We start from the raw sequence: 20317 nt of genomic DNA, 5'->3' as shown, positions 1-20317 counted from the left end.
GGCAAGAGCTTGCTACGTTTGCTTCGTTAGTTTCACACACTCGCGCTAACTGTGTAACAATGTGTATGCTTTCGAAATCTGGATGAGAGCTTAAGAAGAGACTACAATTTCGTTGTGTGGCAGAGGAAATGGGAAATTAAGGAGAAGATACCATTTGTAATTAGATGGATGTGTACTTATATAATGAGTTGGTCTTTTATGCATTGTTTTACTTTTGGTTTGTATATTGATTTTTTTAAACATTGCCGGATTTTGCAACTTTAAGAATTATAATAAGCTGTAAAAAGGGTCCATTTGACTATAGTTTGATGAGCAGAATTTACATATTCAATATCTACAATCTTAATAGAATACTCGTAATAGCTTATATTGATTGTAAACTCCAATGTTAAAATGACAATTAAGAAATTTGAGGAAAGTAATTAGAAAGCTTGTTTTTGCATTGTTTTTACCAAATTGCAACAACACTAGTTTTTTAAGGTAAATAAGTTCACACGTTTTTTCCCCAACTTTTGTACAATGATACTAGAATTTTAGATCCATCAGATTTATGAGAATTGTTACTTGTATATGTTGCCATCTCCATATAACTCAAACAGAGAAAAAATAAGTATATTGTCGATTAGGAAAAATCAAAACTAATTACTTGTTATTATAAGTATTGTTAATAAGTATTTCGAACTTAAATCTATAATCGATCGATCTATCCATTTTAACCAGAGTCTATCATTTAGCAATGCCTTTAGATCCATGGCAATAGAAAAAATAAACTGTGCAAAGTGACGGGAGTCGGTTAAGATCTGAACAAAAACAAGAAAAATAGGTTGTATTAAGATAGGCAGTTACTTTACACATATAAATCCGAACAAAAAGCAGAAAGAGGTCGGTCTACAAGGAAGGACCTACGGATGCTCGTAATTCGGTGCTCAAGCAACCAACAAGGAGGTGCCAATGTAAGGGACATTCGTTGTTTTAAACCGACGCTCGTCACTTATTATCGTTGTTAGCGGTCTTAGCTAGGTAGGAAAAAGCCCATTTGCATTTTTTTTATCTATTAATTAATTTTTTTAATGAAGTATTTTAATCGTAATTCTTTAAACAAAATTAAAAGTCCAGTTTTATTCTAAGGATAAATGGGTGGAACCTCCTAGTCCTCTGGATTACTGTATCATATATATTAAGGTTTTAAATAAATAAAACAAGTATTAAAGTAAACAAATAAAATAATATGGTTTTCTTCCTTGAAAATCATTGTGCATCATGAAAATCATCGTGCATCAATGTATATATTTGTGTTTTGTGGATTTTCATGCATCAATTTTATCATGATTTAAGGGTCAAGATTATGTCCTATTTGTTTTATCTTAATACTTGTTTTACAATTAACTCTTATTTATTAAATCAAGTAATCAACATATATTCTTGGTCTAAATGGGCTCCTAAAAAATATAATATCCTTATGTAGAGGATTGGCTTGGAACGTATTCCTACTATGCTTGCTCTTAGAGACAGAAAGTGTCGCTTTAATTCGCTTCTTTGTGCCTTGTGTGAGAAGGAGGAGGAGAACGTCAATCACCTTTTCTGTTCTTGTGAAGTTAGTATGGAAATTTGGCAGAAGGTTTCATCTTGGTGTGACATCTAACCTATATTCTTGTTCACCGTTAAAGACCTATTCGAAGTGCACTCTAATGATAGGTTGGAGAAAAGATTGGCTTCAGGATTACAAGGTATTATCTTCACCACTTGTTGGTGCTTATGGTTGGCTCGGAATGAGAAGAAGTTTGATAATGGGAAGGTCCACGTCGTGAAGATTTTTCAAGATGTGAAGACTTTAGGTTTTTTATGGTATAAGAATAGAACCAAGTTCCATTCAATTACGTGGGACGATTGGTGTAATTTCAAGTTGATGTAAATATTACTTGTAAGGGGCCTCATCACGACTTGATGATGTAGGCAGTTTGTGAATAAAAGTTAATTTTCAAAAAAAAAATAAAAATAATAATCAACATATATATTTGAATTTCTGGTCACCTTTGGCTTTCAGTATATTTAAATTCATCTTTTAAGTTTTAACAACATGGCATTTACGCAACGCAATTCATATAAGGCTGGATGTATCACTTTCGTTTGTACTATGAAAGGAAAAACCGGCCAACTGAAACGACAATATCGATCAGTAAATAAAATATCGCAACTTTTTTAAACCTGTACCTTGTATTATACACTTTGTTGCCTTGTGACTGTCAAGAAAGAAGAGCTTAATTATTTCATTAGTTTCATATATCATTGAAAAATTCAACTAGATATTCCTTTTAAGGTCAAACAACAAGAATTTAATGTTTGAGTATTTATTTGCTTGTTACTATTCATAAATCCATAAGGAAAAGACCAAGTATGCAAAACGGCATTAAACAAACACATGATCGACGATGGGGTATTCAGAGAAGTTGAGATCAAATGTTAAGGAGCACCAAGTTGTTTCGGGTGGGGAGTCAATCCAAATCAAGCGATAGAGAAAACCAAAGTCGAGAGATCAATGCCGAATTGACATTGAAAGTCACAAATGATTCACCAGCATTGAATTCGTTTGAATAAATAGTTTATGGTGTTCTTTATTGTTTGCAGTGGTTTCGGTAGTACGTAGTCAGGTTCCTAATGATTTGTGGGCCCAGATCAAGCTAAAAAGATAAAAAAAAAAAAAACAAAACATACGCTAGGTAATAGAAAAAAAATAATTAAATAAATAAATTTCAAAATTGGTGTCCTTGGAAAATCAGGCCTTAAGGATGAAGGTTATAAAGCGACTTAGAAGGCGACATCCTTATAATAAGATGCCACTAAGCCACCTGCTACACCATCCCCCTTAGGCATCTTGGCAAACAATCTTGGTCAAACCGTTTGTATAAGATGTCTACCAACTCTCTTTAATCTCTCTCACACTTTCTCTTTTTAAGAGTTCAAGATGCTTGCCAAAAAGCCTGTTACACCACGCCCATTTTTTGGTAGCATCTTGGGGTGTGACATGACGCCATATGGCGCAAATCCCCTCTCCCCCAAGATGAATCATACCCTTCAACCTAAACAGTATGGCTAGATGTGGCCGTAATCTAAAATATAGGAATAGAACCTGGTTATGAACTGCAATCAATAAGATTGTTTTCAATATGTATATGATAAATTTGGTTATACTCAAGGGCAGTTCTACCATGTCCTTACATAGATGGATACATGATGTTTTTGATATACTTTAATAGAGCATATGGCAAATTTGGGAAGGAACCATGTTATAAGTAGTCATGGACGCATGTTAGTTTAAGGATCATTTACTTATTTGATTGAAGACTTTCAACAAAAGCCTAACTATTATTAACTGAATAATAAAGCCCAAGTTAAAATCTACATCAAACTAACAATCATTAAGCTCATCGAACATGAAAGAAATATAAGTTTTACTTTTCCAAATTTTATTTGAATATTAATAGGTGTAGAATATTAAATGTTTATAATCAAAGATGGGTAAATTTGTAAAAGTGATGGTAAAACAACAAGCACAGAGTCGTTCAATGTTTAGTGTCATATGTTATGTAAGAAGATGGTTTTCGAATCTACCCCTATATACTTCTCGTTCATAAAATAGTCTAACCCAACCCGAACTGATACCTAATTCAAGAACCCATCATACCATGTAAAAAAGTTTCCTATCAGTAGTGAAGTTGGACACATGTTTTTACTCTGGATCCACCACTGGACTTATACTCCGTACTAATATACTTGCATTTACATATGGAAATTGGAGTAGTACATAGAAGTCCACCCTTCAAACATGGGATATTTGTCTACATCCTTTGACACTATAAACTTTTAAAGCAACCCAACAAAGATTACAACAGAAGAGTTAGTTGATCCAAATAGAAAAGAAACACCAATCAAAAAATGCTTTAATATATCCAAAAAACTTGTCATAAATTTTATCAGGTTCGGTACTAAAGAAAATGTTTTGTGACACATAGAGAGGGGCGGAATATTTATTCAAAATTCATTTTCCCACAATATTAGTAGAGGTGGAGTACAAACATGCTATATAAAAGTAAAATCTCATCACATTCTTTAAGTCATAATGTTATGGGATTTACTTAAAAAAAAATCAATAATTGTTCTGTTTACTGCTAAAAGTTAAAGTGAGAACCAATAATTAGTCGAGAACTACGAGAATTAGTATTTAATTATAATCAGGAGAGTTAGTATTGTAATTTACTAAATACGTACAATATAATTTTTATCAATTAATACTAATTATCTCCCATGAATCGCTCCTGCACTTAAATGAAATAACAATTATAATAATTATATACTCTTTTATATTGCCATTTCAATAATAATACTCTTTTTATTACTTGTCAAGCCATTTCAATATAAATTAATCTGTAGAGTGTAAATAAAACGAAGGAATTGGCTTGTAAGCTTATTGTATACCATACCTTGTGAATGACCCGATTAACCTAACATGTCTTCCATCATCATCATCATCATCAGGTTCTGCTTCGTAAGGTTCCCACATTTCAACCAAACCAAACCCACCAGATTTAACTTCACTTCTTTCTCTCTCTCTCTCTGCACTTCGGCGTATCGGTGTTCCATGCTAGAATTTCTCATCTCCGTCTATCGACGTCAAATATATTGCTTTTTGTAGCATCAACGTAAATCAACTACAAAACACAGGTGATCAAACCCATACCCACACATGTGTACACAGAACCATATAAACAAAGATGAACCGATTTTATGGTTTACTATCTTCTTTACTCATACACCAAAACAAATCATACATTTTGACTGCATATCAATCTGAGTTCGTTATTGATGAACAACCAGTAACATGTTTGCATACATGTGTTTAATTTGGATATTTCTCAAACACTTACATGTATATGAACCGAAGCACACTGTAAGTCCCAACTATTACTAGATGGGTGCTGAAGACACCTCTATGTCGATGGTGAGTGGACTTTGCAACACAATCAATTAATCTGGATATGACCAGTTTAGATTGATCGTGTACCAGGTTAACTGGAGTAATGTAATAAGGTGACAGAATACGTCAATTATTACAATGCAATAATATAAATGTCAAGTATATAAATTGGTGAGACAATATGTAATTTTCAAGTGTATTTTATTTATTGATTGTTTAAATAAAATACAAGGTTGTTGCGGAACCAAGATAATACATAAATGTAAATATCATAACAATCCATGAATTACAATTGATCTAAACTTGGAAATTCTCCTTAATAATCGAAACACTTAAAGTTGTGAAATGTTCCTTTTTGCGATTGAGAGAATATTGCACAAGTTCACCAATATTACAGAATATATGTATTTGCAAAGTTGTTGAAAATGCTTGTGCAAAGACCTCTATTTATAGTCGAAGATTGAGCATGGGGATCTCAACTTCGACGTACAAATATGGTTGACAGCACACAAAAGTATTGTTTAAATAATCCTTTGTGTGTGCTAAATAAAGTAAGACAAAAGGTTACTTTATTCAACCACTCTACATCCTTGCACCTTTATCCAGGAACAATATCATTGTCTGGTTAAAAGGATGTAGAGTAAAAAGGTCCTCCTCGTAATCAGTGTAAAGCTTTGTAAGAGCTTTTACACTGGAGGATTCTCCAGTTGATTGATCTGGTAGATTGTCAACTGGGCTTCGCTGCTATTGCCAATCTCTGTCTTCCATTTGTTGTCTTTGACTTCAACTGGAAGGTCTTCAGATTCTAGTCTTCAGATCTCAACTGGAGGAAGTCATCAGTTGCTAAACCTGTACAATGCAACTGGACTTCTAATATTTCGGACAATTCTGCATGCTCTCCAGATGTCGCTGGAGAGCTCCAGTTTAGCTTAAACTGGACCTAACACACACATCTAATTATTACAACCAAATTTATGACCATGCGAACACATTAATACGCAAAACAATGATTTATCTCTAAATCTATTGTGAATATGAAAAACTTGCATACCTCACAACGTAGAGGAGCAAGAATATATAACCTCAAATACAATAAATACAATGAAGATGAATGGGTACAATAACTACAATATTAAACACTGTAATAATAGTCTATGGTGTATTAACATCCCCCCTCAAGCGACATGGTGGAGGACGAATACAAAGTTGATCCCGAAAAAACTCAAATTGAGATCGAGGAAGACTTTTAGTAAAGATGTCCGCAACCTGTAGCTTGGAAGGTATAAAAACAGTGCGAAGACGACCTGAAGTGACAAACTCACGAACAAAGTGATAGTCAAGGTCAATATGTTTGGCACGTTTATGGGAAACGGGATTCTGAGTCAAGAACACAGCACTTTTGTTATCACAAAACAGAGTTGGTTTATTTGATGGAAATGCATGTAATTCCTCAAGAAGATGGAGAACCCATAGGATTTCAGCAGCAGTGTTTGCCATAGCACGATATTCACTCTCACAACTGGAACGAGCAATAGTAGGCTATTTCTTTGCACTCCAGGAGATGAGGTTGTTGCCAAAGTAAATAGAGTAACCGTAAGTGGATCGTCGAGTATCAATACAGCGAGCCCAATCGGCATCAGAATAGCTGAGAACAATGGGAGTTGAAACTCGAGAGAAGACAAGACCATAAGATATGGTACCTTTGATGTAACGGAGAATGCGTTTAACATGCTGAAAGTGGGCAGTGGTAGGTGATTGCAGGAATTGACTAACTTGGTTCACTGCATACGAGATGTCGGGTCTCGTTATTGTTAGGTATTGAAGAGCTCTGACGAGAGATCGATATAAGGTAATGTCTAAGAGTAGTACACCGGCAGAGGAGAGGGTCTCATTTGGCGGTAGAGGTGTATGAATTGGTTTACAATCAAGAAGATCCACACGTTTTAAGATGTCATGTGCATACTTTGTTTGACTCAAAAAGAGACCATCTTTGGTGTGATTTACTTCCAGGCCAAGAAAGTAATTTAAGGAACCAAGATCCTTGATAGCAAACACCGAGTGAAGTTTGGCAATGAATGACGAGATAAATGTATCATTGTTACCGGTCACAATAATATCATCGACGTATACAAGAAGGTAAACGAGGCACCCATCGTGATTATAAACAAATAATGATGTGTCAGCACGACTACATTTGAAACCGCAATGGAGCAGAAAGGTACTTAGTCGATGAAACCAAGCACGTGGGGCTTGCTTCAACCCGTAAATAGCTTTCTTGAGTAGACACATATGATTGGGAAAGTGTGGATTTATGAACCCGGGCGGTTGCTCCATAAACACCTGTTCAGTGAGATTGCCATGCAAAAACGCGTTATTTACATCAAGCTGACGAAGTTGCCAATTGCTCATAACCGCTAATGCAAGAACCACCCTAACGGTGGTAGCTTTGACCACAGGACTAAACGTATGTGAGTAATCAAGAACCGGAATCTGTGAGTAACCTTGGGCTACAAGATGAGCCTTATAGAGCTCAACACTTCCATCAGCACAAAAGTTTGTGCAAAATAACCATTTGGACCCAACAACGTTTTCAGCTTTTGGCCTTGGAACAAGGACCCAAGTATTATTTTTGTATAATGCAGATAGCTCATGATGCATGGCCTCAACCCAATGAGGGTGTTTAAAGGCAGTTTTAACTGCCTTGGGATCAGTGGCAGCGAATAAAGCTTGGAGAAGGCTACTGGACTGAACGAAGGTAAGGTCAGCCCGGTGCTTAGTTTTAAAGATGCCTGCCTTGGCACGTGTGATCATCGGATGAGAGGTAGAACCGACGATTCAGAAGCCGGTGTATTAGAAATCGGCTCCTGTGGAACAGCGTTTTGGGTAGGCAGGATAGTGTTAGTAGGAAAGATGGGTTCGATGTTTGGTTGGTTGGGAGGAGGAGTGGCGATAGTGGACGGGTGATGAGGAGGGCTTGGTAATGGAACTGATAAGAGTGGGTCACAACAGCCCATGGGTGGATCATGGCGGTTTGGGGATGAAGTTAAACTTGTAGTGGAGAAAGGGTTAGTCGATGTAGTAGAAAGAGGATTGGGGTGTTGTACTGGTTGAGAAACATCAATGTAAGTGTGCCATGGTAAACTGGTTACATTTGTAGGGGAAGTGGATGATTTAAAAGGTAGATAGGCTTCGTCAAAGCGAGCATGACGGGTGATAAAGACCCGAGCAGTGGTGGAATCTAAGCATTTGTAGCCTTTGTATTGCGAGCAATACCTAATAAAAATACACGGAAGACTACGGGGAGCTAACATATGTTCCGAATAATCCCATAAGTATGGGTAAACACGACACCCAAAAACCTCGAAAGTTAGTATAAGTCGGAACCACCAAAAATAATACCTCAAAAGGTGATCTGTTATTCAAGACTTGAGTGGGTAATCTATTTATAATGTAAACAACACTGGAGAAAGCATGTTCCCAATATGGGATCGACAGATTGCTATTAAAGAGTAATGCCAAACCAGTCTCGACAACATGTCGATGCTTCCTTTCAGCCCGACCATTTTGTGATGATGTATACGGGCACGAGATACGATGCAAGGTGCCATTGGCATCAAGAAGATGTTTCATATTTCGATTAACAAACTCTGTGCCACCATCGCTTTGAAAGACTTTAATTTTCCTCGAAAACTGATTTTGAACAAAAGTTAGAAATGTGGAGAAGGTGGAAAAAAACTCAGACTTGATTCTTAATGGGTAGAACCACGTGAACCTTGAGAAATCATCCACAAATATTACGTAGTACCGATACTTATTTACCGAGGAAATAGGGGCAGGTCCCCATAAATCACAATGCACCAGGTCAAGGCAATGGGATGCACGTTTTTCATTTATTTGAAATGGTAAGTGATGTCCTTTAGAAATTTCACAAGTAGCACAGATCCCAGGTTTGGGTAATATAGATGTAAGATTAATACAACCAAGTTTACTTAAAGTAGAAATTGTATCATAAGAGACATGGCCCAATCTAGAGTGCCAAAGTTCAAAAGAGGCTTTATTAAAAACAGCAGTAAAGGCTTTGGGTCCTGACTTCAACACGTACAAGCCATCATCATCACATCTTCCTTGTGCTAGCACTTGCTTCGTTGTTCGGTCCTGAATGTAAAAATATGGGTGGGAGAATAAAACATCCATGTTATTGTGTTTAGTTTATTTACTCACTGAGAGTAGATTTCTTATGAGATGTGGAACCACCAAAACATCATTCAAAGAAATTCTATTAGATAGGCGATGAGAACCAATATGAGTTATAGGAAGTGAATTACCATTACCAAACAGAACCTTGGTATCACCGGTAAGAGGAGCTGACTTGTGAAGGTTTGTGGCAGCCGGAATCATGCGATCGGTGGCAGCGCTATCAGCAGTCCAATCAGGGCCCGAGGAAGCAATGTTGCACTGTGAGAGAAATGCGTTGGCAATATCTGAAGCAACGGGTGTGGCTTGAGAAGCAAACGATGGAAGGGCTGGACAACTAGTGGCATAATGACCATCTTATCGACATGATTGGCAGTGCGGGGTTCGGCGTCCACGACAACGACCCCCCGGAATCATATTGCGATCCCGTCCACCACGGCCACCGCGACCCCCACGAGATGACTGGGAGTTAAACGCCACAACGGGAGTGTTGGGTCCATGTAAAGACTTGAGAAACAGTTCGTGGGACTCGGCTTGAACCAAGAGTTCACGAAAAGCAGTGGGAGGTTTTGCAGTACGCATGGCGGTTGAGAAACGTTCAAAAGATGCACCAAGACCACGAAGGAACCAATGGTTTTTATCAGCATCATCAACGGGGTGACCGGCAGCAGAGAGCTGATCACAAACGAGTTTGAATTTACGACCGTATTCAGCAACGGCGGAGGAGCCTTTGTTGATTTGGCGGAGTTGATCCCGCAGATTCTGGACTCTTTATATTGAAGTATTGCTAAACGCATTTTCCAAAGCAAGCCACATAGAACGGGCAGTGGGAAGACCGATGACTTCGGCGATGGCTTCCTCAGTTAGAGAGGCGTTAAGCACCATGATGGTGTGCTTATCAATGGGTAGCCAGGCCGTGTAAAGTGGGTTGGGTACCGATTTAGTATTTTGAATAACGGTAGAAGATGGCGGCTCTTCAGTTCCATCAACATGAGAAATAAGGTTATGCACAGTGAGAAGAGGCTCCATTTGATTCTTCCAGTATAGATAATTGTGAGGAGAGAGTTTGATAGAAAGCATGTGGGAGATTGAACTCATGGAAAGAGATTCAGAGGCTTGAGAGGAACCAGCCATTAGGAAGAAGAAAGGACGGCAGATGGAGAATATGGGGAGGGGAAGAGAAATGGCTCTATACCATGTGAATATGAAAAACTTGCATACCTCACAACGTAGAGGAGCAAGAATATATAACCTCAAATACAATAAATACAATGAAGATGAATGGGTACAATAACTACAATATTAAACAATGTAATAATAGTCTATGGTGTATTAACATCTATGAACATGTGAACTGAGTAACATACATGTATACTATCTTATTAAATTGAAAAAACAAAAAACCCTACATTAAGAATATTGAACATTACTGAACAACCAGTAATCAAAATAAGAAACCCTCGTCTTTTTCTACAAACTTAACATTTAGAAAAATCTAATTAAAAGATGAAGGAAAAACCTAAATTTACTTGAAATTGTGATTTTGTTTTCATTGGCGAATGAAATTGAATCTTCATAGACGGATTTTGCGTTTACGTATCTGGTTGAAAGACAATTGATGGACAACTCTGTTTTAATTAGGAGATAACATAAATAATTATATATTTCTCAATATCTCTGTTTTACCCTTTTACACGTTCACGACATTAAATGAGTAATTTTTTTTACACAAATGCCATTGATGCTTCTTGACCCTTGATCTGACTAATCTAATGGCTAAAACTAGTTCTTGGTAATTTATTGGTTCTCGTGATATATTCCCCCTCAATTTACTTTAGTCATATATGCATTGTTATGAATTAAGATATAGTTATACATATCTTTATACAATTTTGGTGAAGTATAATACTTTAATATCTTGAAAATTGAGACTCGTAATACATATTGGTAATTCTATTTTATAATAATTAGAAATATTTATTTGAAAACTAAAATTTATGTGAAAACTAGAAAACTGACCAAAACACACTATGATCTGAATTTAACATAATGTATTTTAATTGTGTTTTCTAACACAATGTGTTTTTAATGTGTAATCTAAAAACACATTGTGTCAAGTTTTAAATCACAGTGTGTTTTTGATAGCGCGTTAAAATCAAAAAATTGTTCAAATACACTGTGATATAAAGTTAATACAATGTGTTTTCTAAAAGAAATTAAAAACACATTGTGTTAAATTCAGATCACAATGTGTATTGGTCAGTTTTATAGTTTTCATAAAAATTTTAGTTTTCAAACGATCATAACCCTCTATATAATATCCATATTTTACGCCGGATAATAACTCAAGAGTATATTATTGATCAATAATACGTATGTAGTAACTTTCAATTGTACGTTATCTTTAAATTAATGATACAAATATCACTTGATATAACTCGTATACAACAACAACCTTATTAAATCTCAAAACTCTATCGAAAAGCAATCAGCCCATGAATAAAAAGACTCTTCGAGAATGGTACAACTCATCAAAACTCATAAAGCCCATGAATAAAAACCACTTCTTCTCTTTTCTTCGTTATCTTAATGAAGATTTCAAGCTACTATTCAATCATCCATGTACTCGAATCCAAATACGTGTCATGGATATTTATCGCTGATCGCCATCGACGTCCATGGCGATCAACTTTCTCATGGATCACTTTCTTCCTTCTAACTTTTGCATTTCCAACTTTCTCTCACTTTGTTTTCCAATGTTATGATTGTGATCATAACCTTCAAAGACCCTTTGATTGGATCGTCCAAGTGTCTCTTTCTTTGTTCGCCACATTATCGTTTTTTTGTTTGGTTCGGTTTACTAGAAAATATGGTCTCCCTAGGTTTCTGTTTCTTGATAAATTGAATGGTGTTGGTGATAGCGTTCGGCGACAGTATTCGGATGAGCTTCATGTACGTTTCTTTATCGAATAAGTTTACGTTTCTTCTTGTTAATTTTCATTGGAATACTTACACTCGTAATTATTTAATTTGTTAGTTTTTAGTGTATTCTATATTTCTATGTGTTAGTTGTTTTGCTAGGATAAAAAGAAATGAAAGGACACCGTATTAATTGGGTTATCAAATACGGTAAATATATGCATTAAAATTACTATCTTTTGTTATTGTCATGAGCCAAACTATATTGATAATAGGGGTTTGCTAAATACAACCCTTAGGGCTGTGTTTAAGGTGCATAAATTGTTTGTACATTTATCATGAAAATCAGGGGGCAGACTTTTAATATGGAAGGTACAAGTTTTTTTTATGCACGTTAATTACAGCTCTTAGAGCTGTATTTAGCATTTTCCTTGATAATATATGGGTAAACCCGAGTAAAATAAATGACATGAGTCAATATATGTTACTGACTTTAAATTTTTGAAATATTTTTTGAATTCTCAAAATTTAGTAAGTCAAATTTGTGTAATTATATGAAAATAGCCAAAATGCCAAAACTCTTCAAAACAACCAAAATGTTGTAAAAATCCTTAGAAAACAATTAAACTTGCAACAATCTAGTTATTATTGTTATTTTATATAGAAACAAAATTAGCATCAAAAATTTGTGTTACAAATCATTTTAAATTTTGATATCCCCATATGTCATTAAGTTATACATTAGCAAATTACCATTGTCACCACATTATCATTTTATAATAAAAATTAAACATTAGATACGCATGCTATCTATATAATTAAACATCTTATTTAATATATGAAGTATATGATTGAATTTTGACAACTTACATATCTAATTGTACACTTGGACCTATCAAATAAGCATGTCAAAATCTTATGATAAGGAAGTGTCACGAGATTCATGGCGAATTCAGCATATGTATTATAGTAGGTGAAAAGTTTAAATTATTGGTCCCTGAAAAGGCTTCTTCTTCCATTCCCAGCCACACAGTTGTAGTGGATATGTTGATTAAATAAATTGCAAAAACTATCTTTGAAACAGCACGTAACAACAAATGTCAAGATATGCGTTCACTAACTAGGACATGCAATTTTTTCTTATCAAATAGATTTTAATCTTAATTTGTTTTTGAAAAATTAAGTCAAAGGTTCGATCCCTTTTTTTTTATCACAGGGTATGCTGTGGAAGGCAAAACTAGGTCTATATGACTGAAGTATATTATCGTAAAAGATTAAGAACACGTTAAATAATAAATCTTATATGTTCATATATTATGTAACTTATAACTTTTAATTTATGAGTTGGCTGAAATACCATTACACATTTAAACTCGAAAGCAAAATATGGGCGGGGTGGGAAGCCTACGGCCCAAATTGTTGGGGGCTCCAAAAATATGGGATTTGTAGCCTTTAGGTTTTATTGTTTTTAAGCCCATCAAAAACACAACAGTACAGGACTTTTTGCGACTTTGAGTGCCAAACACATTGGGTCTGTTTTTAAGAGCTTTTAAGGGCTTAAAAGCCTTAGCTTTTAAAAATAAGCTCCTTTAAAAATTATAGGTCTGTTTGGTAATACACAAGAAATCAAAAGCCCCAGCCTCGAAAAACTCTTAAAATCCCCAAAAGGTCTTTAAAATAAAAGCTCGTAGGAAGAGAGTTGAAAAAAAAGCCCCAACCTCAAGCTCCAGCCCCAAGCTCTTAACTATAGCCCCAGCTCCAAACTTTTGTGCCAAAGATACCCATTATTTCAGCAAAAACAAAAGAGTGCAATCACATTTTACTTTTTTTCTAAACAGCAATCACATTTTACTTTTATTTAAATAATTGTTATCTTAATCTTAATCTTAATCTTATCTTAATATATACTATAAGACATAATTTATTAACCAATCAAATCGCTCAATTTATCAAATAAACTTCCGCTTATGTCATCAATTTTTTTAATTATTATAAAGTAAAAATCGTAATAATAATTACCCAGATATATTATTATATTAATATATGTATTAAATATACTTAGTGTGTGTAAACAACAAACATAGATATATTATTCATAATCTCATAATAACGTACCTTATATTTCAAATAAATATACAGTAAGTAACTTATTAACTCACAAAATATACAGAGAGCTTAAAATCTGTTATGACAAAATTATTTAGATGATAGAAATTTAAAAGAACATGTATAAATTATTAGAGTTTTTTAAAAAAAAAAAAAACCGTTTTTTAAAAACATAACATCCTAAATAATAAATAGAGTAAATTACACTTTTCATCCCTGAAGTTGACACTTTTTTCACTTTTCATCCCTAAAGTTTAAAAATTACAATTTTGACCCTAAAGTTGGTCAATTTTTTCAATAACCGTCCCTCACCAAACGTCGTTAAGTTTCAGCCGTTAAGTAAATCACGTGCAAAACACGTGAGGGACTGAAAGTGCAAAAAATTACAAGTTCAGGGACGAAAAATGAAAATTACTTTTTTGTTGTCGGAAAACTTCATCTTCTCCGGCTGAGTGGCCGGAAAATTCGCCGGAAAACTTGGAATGTCGATATCTCACTCGTTTTTTCGAATTAGACCACGAAACCACCACCAAACTTCTCAAAACTCATTTCCGCACGAATCCTAACAATTAAAAAGATAAAAAGATGAATGAATGTTTATGTGATCTTATTCCTATGGATGCAACAAAAGTCAACAATACGAAAAGGGTAATGATAGAAGTCATGAGACGGAAAAATAAACCAAATGGAGTATAAATGATAGGTGCTTTGGTGTAGAAGACATCGTATGCGAATCCAAGTTCAACTTCAATCACCTCAAAGGCGGTGTCATATTCTTGTCTCTCAAAGAAAAATTGGCTCTCGTCTCGTGGATGGAAGCCAAGAATGAGATCCACAAAAAGCCGTTTGAACTTTAAAGTTTCAAAGAAGTAATTTGCTATGTGCAAAATTCTTGCATCAGGATTAGGATTAGATGGAACAGTTTCTGTGGCGTTTTCAGGGTCTTCTCCTGGTGACTGCCCCTCTTCCACTTGAGCAGCAGTAACATAGTACCCTTCTGCTTCTTTTAAGCTAAACTCTTCCATGAACTTGGCATAACTAGGGCCCGGATCCCTATCTGCCAAAACAGAATCTTGAAATTGGTCTCTGTTAGCTGACATTAGAACCCATGTTCTCTTACCATACTTAATGATACCACACAAAAGCATAGGAATCGTAAGGAAGGAAATAAGTGTGTCTTCCCATGCCAAAAGAGTGATGTAGATAGCTGCAGCTGTTTGGACAAGTAGTCCAAGCAAGTGTCTTGACCATAACTCGTTATCTGCCAACGCATAAGCAGTGATGGTGTCTGGCCCGCCAAGATGAAGCAACATGAATGGTGACCGATTCGTGCGGGGGGTCATTTATCTTTTTAATTGTTAGGATTCTTGCGGAAATGAATTTTGAGAAGTTTGGTGGTGGTTTTGTGGTCTAATTCGAAGAAACGAGTGAGATATCGACATTCCAAGTTTTCCGGCGAATTTTCCGGCCACTCAGCCGGAGAAGATGAAGTTTTCCGACAACAGAAAAGTAATTTTCATTTTTCGTCCCTGAACTTGTAATTTTTTGCACTTTCAGCCCCTCACGGGTTTTGCACGTGACTTACTTAACGGTTGAAACTTAACGACGTTTGGTGAGGGACGGTTATTGAAAAAATTGGTCAACTTTAGGGTCAAAATTTTAATTTTTAAACTTTAGGGATAAAAAGTGAAAAACGTGCCAACTTCAGGGACGAAAACTGTAATTTACTCTAATAAATATGAAATATATTTTAAGAATGAACATGTTTATGACATCATAAGTAATTTAAATAAAAGAAACTAATAAGCTATTCTTAATATAAAGATTTTATTTAGTTTATCAAAATTTCAACTAGCATAATTTTGGGTAGGGCTGTCAATGGGTTCGGGTTCGGGTTGACGGGTTGGCGGGTTGAAAAACTTCGACCCTAACCCAACCCACTAAAAGTTTCAGGTCAGAAATTTCAACCCTGACCCACAACCCGCCAACCCATGTGACCCGAGAAGCAAATATATATAAATATAAAATAGAATAAATCAACCAATATAAAGCTTTATCATTGATGGTGTAAGCCGAAAACGAATGATACAAAAAAGAAAGAAATACGAGGGTATTGTTAATACTTGACACAAAGTTAACACACTTACCGCCTCATCCTACATCACTTATCATCTCACAGAATTTTGAATCCTACTTTTATTTTATATTTGAAGTTACTTTAGGTTAGAAATATAAAAAATGAGAATAGGACGTATGAATTAGTGTAATATGGAGTATGAACTATTATATATAATTCAATTATTTTAAAGATATTGGGTTGGCGGGTCGACCTGACAACCCAACAACCCAACCCAGAAAAAATCAGGTTGGTGGGTTGGCGGGTCGAAAATACTCAACCCTAACCTGATTTTTTTCGGGTTGAGTTCGGGTTGGGTTTCGGGTTGGGTCGAAATTGACAGCCCTAATTTTGGGGGCTATCCTTTCTACTTTCCTCGGGTCTCAAAAACTTTGTCATTCTCGGGACAGTCTTAAAAATATCATATGACATATGTCGCTTATGAGAAACATTCTTTTTGGACTTGGTGGTACTGACGAATGGCTCGTCTACTCTCTTTTGGTCCGAGCGACTTTGGTACCTAGAAGGATGCATTGATTAAGAACCAATACAATTACAATGATTAAAGTTCAATTCATAGGGTAGCAAGTTTAAAAGTTGAGTATACGATACCAAATGTAATAAGTTCCATGCATTTTTATGTTGTTAATCGTAAGTTAATCCATTTATAGATGGAAATAGCCAAAAACACATCCTTGTCATGAAAAATAAAATCTAAAAAATAGTTTTTAGATAAAATAAAACAAGTAATAAAGTAAAACAAATAAAACAATAGGTTTTCCTTCACTAAAAATCACCGTGCATCATGAAAATCATCATACATCAATTGCTTCATGAATTTCTGTGCATCAATTTAATCATTATCTAAAGGTCAAGATCTTGTGCTATTTGTTTTACTTTAATATTTTTTTACAATATCCAACCTTTAAAAAATAATAAAAAAAGAAGAGGTTGATAAGGTAAGTTTGTTTCACCCTTAGACAATATATTTTGTTGCAGCTACTATGATACTAATTATTTTAACATATGTCTATATGTAGAGGTACGATTGTTTACGGCTTACCTTTTTCACAGGCTAGTTATACTGATATTGATCGAGTAGGTTGTTTTTGTTGTATCTAGCTAGATACCAAGAAGCATAAATTTTTCATATGTACAGTCATTTCTAAATGCATAGACAATGGTTGTTATTTTCATTAGACAATAATATGATGTTCTTTAATAGAATTTATAACACAATATATATCACTCTCATACTTAAGATATAAATCTCTATAATTGTGTTAGGAATTGACTAACATATACACAACATGGTTGTCACCTAATGCAGAGATCTACAATACTCCTCTGTACTATCATCCTTCCATGTTTTGTTGCCGATAGCGTTTACAACATATGGTGGTTCGTATCAGGAGGGACCCGAATACCATACTTTTACAACCTTTACCTAAGTCATGCAATGGGATGTTTGATGCACATGAGCTCATGGTTATACCGTACATCATTATTCTTGCTTGTTTCCGTTCTCTTCAAACTTACGTGTTCTTTACAAATACTTAGGCTAGAAGATTTTGCTCAAATGCTTGACAAACTATCTGATGTGCGTCCTATATTGATTCAACACCTCACCATCAAAAGAAACCTTCATGTTATAAGTCATAGGTTTCGCGTATTCATTCTATTGACATTGATACTAGTCACAGCCAGCCAGTTTGCATCTTTGCTTGTTACAACCGTGGAGGGTTCAATTGTCAATATATCTACTTCTGGTGAACTTGCAGTAAATCCCTCTTTCTCTTCTTTTTATTTAGTAGAGTCGAAGACATATTTGTCAAAGTAAATAAAGTGATAAAAAAAACGTATGTGAAACATCAGACGACGCCCAAGTAGCACAAACCGTCTCCAGAGATGATAATTTCACCCCATTTACTTATGAATTTGTCGATAGGGTGATCTTTGTATCACTAGCGCGAAACATGTCAAACGGTTTGAAATGCAGCCTGAAATCTATTTGCAATGTGTGGAACTTTCTAATTATGTTATTTAGAAAATTAAAATATAACTGAAACAGTTATAATGTTTGGAACTTTGGATTGATACACTAATTATTTTTAAAATATGGGTCAACCTACTACGTGACCGGTTTTGACATGTTACCTAATGACTATGTTAGAACACATCTTATATTGTCTTACTCTTATTTTTCTACCAGTATTTGTCTACTCTTATGTTGGTCGTGGGACTCATCAGTCAGTTGGGGCAGATAATGGGTTGGTTATCCCTTCTTTTCTTCTTTATAATCTTTTCAAAGCGGGACACCAATCTATAAATACTTGTTGAGTTTTCTGTAATAAAATAACGCCTTAGACCAATTAAGTGCAATTTGGCCCAATATATTAGTGTCAGTTTAGTGACTGTTGCCTACTGCAGCTATGCTCTGTTACACTTGTGCTTGGTTTATATATATGCCAACGCAGTGCAGCAAAGATCACACACAAAGCTCAATCATTGACAAGCTTGGTGACCAAATGGCATGTATGTGCAACCATGGAATCCCTCTCTGACATGAGCATAACTGATGAGACTCGGAGGCCTAGCGTTATTCCATCAATAGTTGATATGGGTTTAGAAAATGAGATAGCAGATGATGACGACGAACTAGACAATACAAAGCTCATTCCAGTTTATAAGCATACTGCCTCATACCAGCAAAGACAAGCTTTAGGTGAGTTTTGTTTAATTATCAGGGACCTTTGGTTTAGAGGGAGCAAATTGGGTTGGTGAGCGGGTTGGGTAACGGGTCAATACTCAAAGTTAATTAGAGTCAAAATGGGCAATGACACAATGTTTAGTGTGGGTTGACTCGAGCCCTCAAGCAGCTATAAACTTTACGGAACACTGTTTAATTTGTATAAATACTTTTATGTACTTTCAATACACTTAAAACATTGACTCAATTGACCTGTTTCAAAGTTAGGCTTTTTTTTTTTGTTTCAAAGTTAGGCTTGTTAGCTATAGTTTGTTGTTTTACTCAACTTGACCCATCAGAGACTAACCTATCACCCAAACCAACCCATATACTCAAAGCGGGTCGAGATTGTTACCTCTACTAAGATTACAAAACTTGATTCTGATTTCTGAACCATGGTTGATGGTGTATTGCAGTGACATATTTTGAGAACAATGAAACTGGGATTACAGTATACGGGTTCATGTTAGATAGGACATCTATCAACACGGTCTTTGCAATTCAGTTGTCTCTTGCCCTTTGGATATTGGATAAAACAATTGGGTTCGCATAACCATTCTTCTTCTTGTAAAAAACATGAAAATATAATGTGTGTACAATGGAATGTCATGGTTCTGAAGAATGGGTACTTCTATCTTTCAAGTATGTATATATATGCTACTTGCAAGAAATCTAACTTCTTGGACTAGCTGCTTCAGATTTGGGTGTTGCACAATTTACTTGTGGCGTGCTTCATAGACAGTTGCAGCCTTATATAGTTGATGTCCTCGATCTTGGACTAATGAATTCGAATATGGATCTGCTTGGAATCAAGAAGTCACTAGCATGACAATCTTGGAAGGTACTACCAGAAATTATCCTTTTTACCTGATTTAAAATTGGGACTTGTCCCAACTCCCAGCACAAAAGAAGACATGAAGATGAGAACAAAGAGAGATTCGAACAAGATGATGTATGAAGTCTACAGATGGCCAAGAGCACAAAGTGAAGTTAAATATTTGGGACCTTGGAACAAAGAGGGAATCACTTCAGTGCCCGGTATGGTGGTATTCATAAAAGTACGTATGAGAGATTTGACAGTGATCCTATACTCATCATGGACATTAGTCGACCAATGTTCTAAGCTGATCTTCCAAAAAAATAAAAAATAAAAAAATAAGGTCAAAGTAGTCGAAGGCAGATGTCCAACTAATAACCTAGTTTCCAAATAGGTGACCTAGACTCATTCATTACTCACATGTCCAACTAATAATTTAGTTTT

At 35.3% G+C, this 20317-nt stretch overlaps 1 protein-coding gene across 1 annotated transcript; it reads left to right on the top strand.

The window, feature by feature from the left end:
* Positions 1–17687: 17687 nt before the first annotated feature.
* On the top strand, positions 17688–20274 carry LOC122581812. Its single transcript, XM_043754101.1, has 3 exons — positions 17688–18087; positions 18738–19032; positions 19473–20274. Exons 1-3 carry the CDS (start codon positions 17767–17769, stop codon positions 19607–19609), a joined length of 753 nt encoding a protein of 250 aa, XP_043610036.1. The 5' UTR covers positions 17688–17766; the 3' UTR covers positions 19610–20274.
* The last annotated feature ends 43 nt before the right edge of the window (positions 20275–20317 follow it).

This window comes from Erigeron canadensis, chromosome 9 (genome assembly GCF_010389155.1).
Source record: "Erigeron canadensis isolate Cc75 chromosome 9, C_canadensis_v1, whole genome shotgun sequence".
Taxonomy (NCBI): Eukaryota; Viridiplantae; Streptophyta; class Magnoliopsida; order Asterales; family Asteraceae; genus Erigeron; species Erigeron canadensis.
This window is presented reverse-complemented; position numbering and strand designations above follow the sequence as displayed.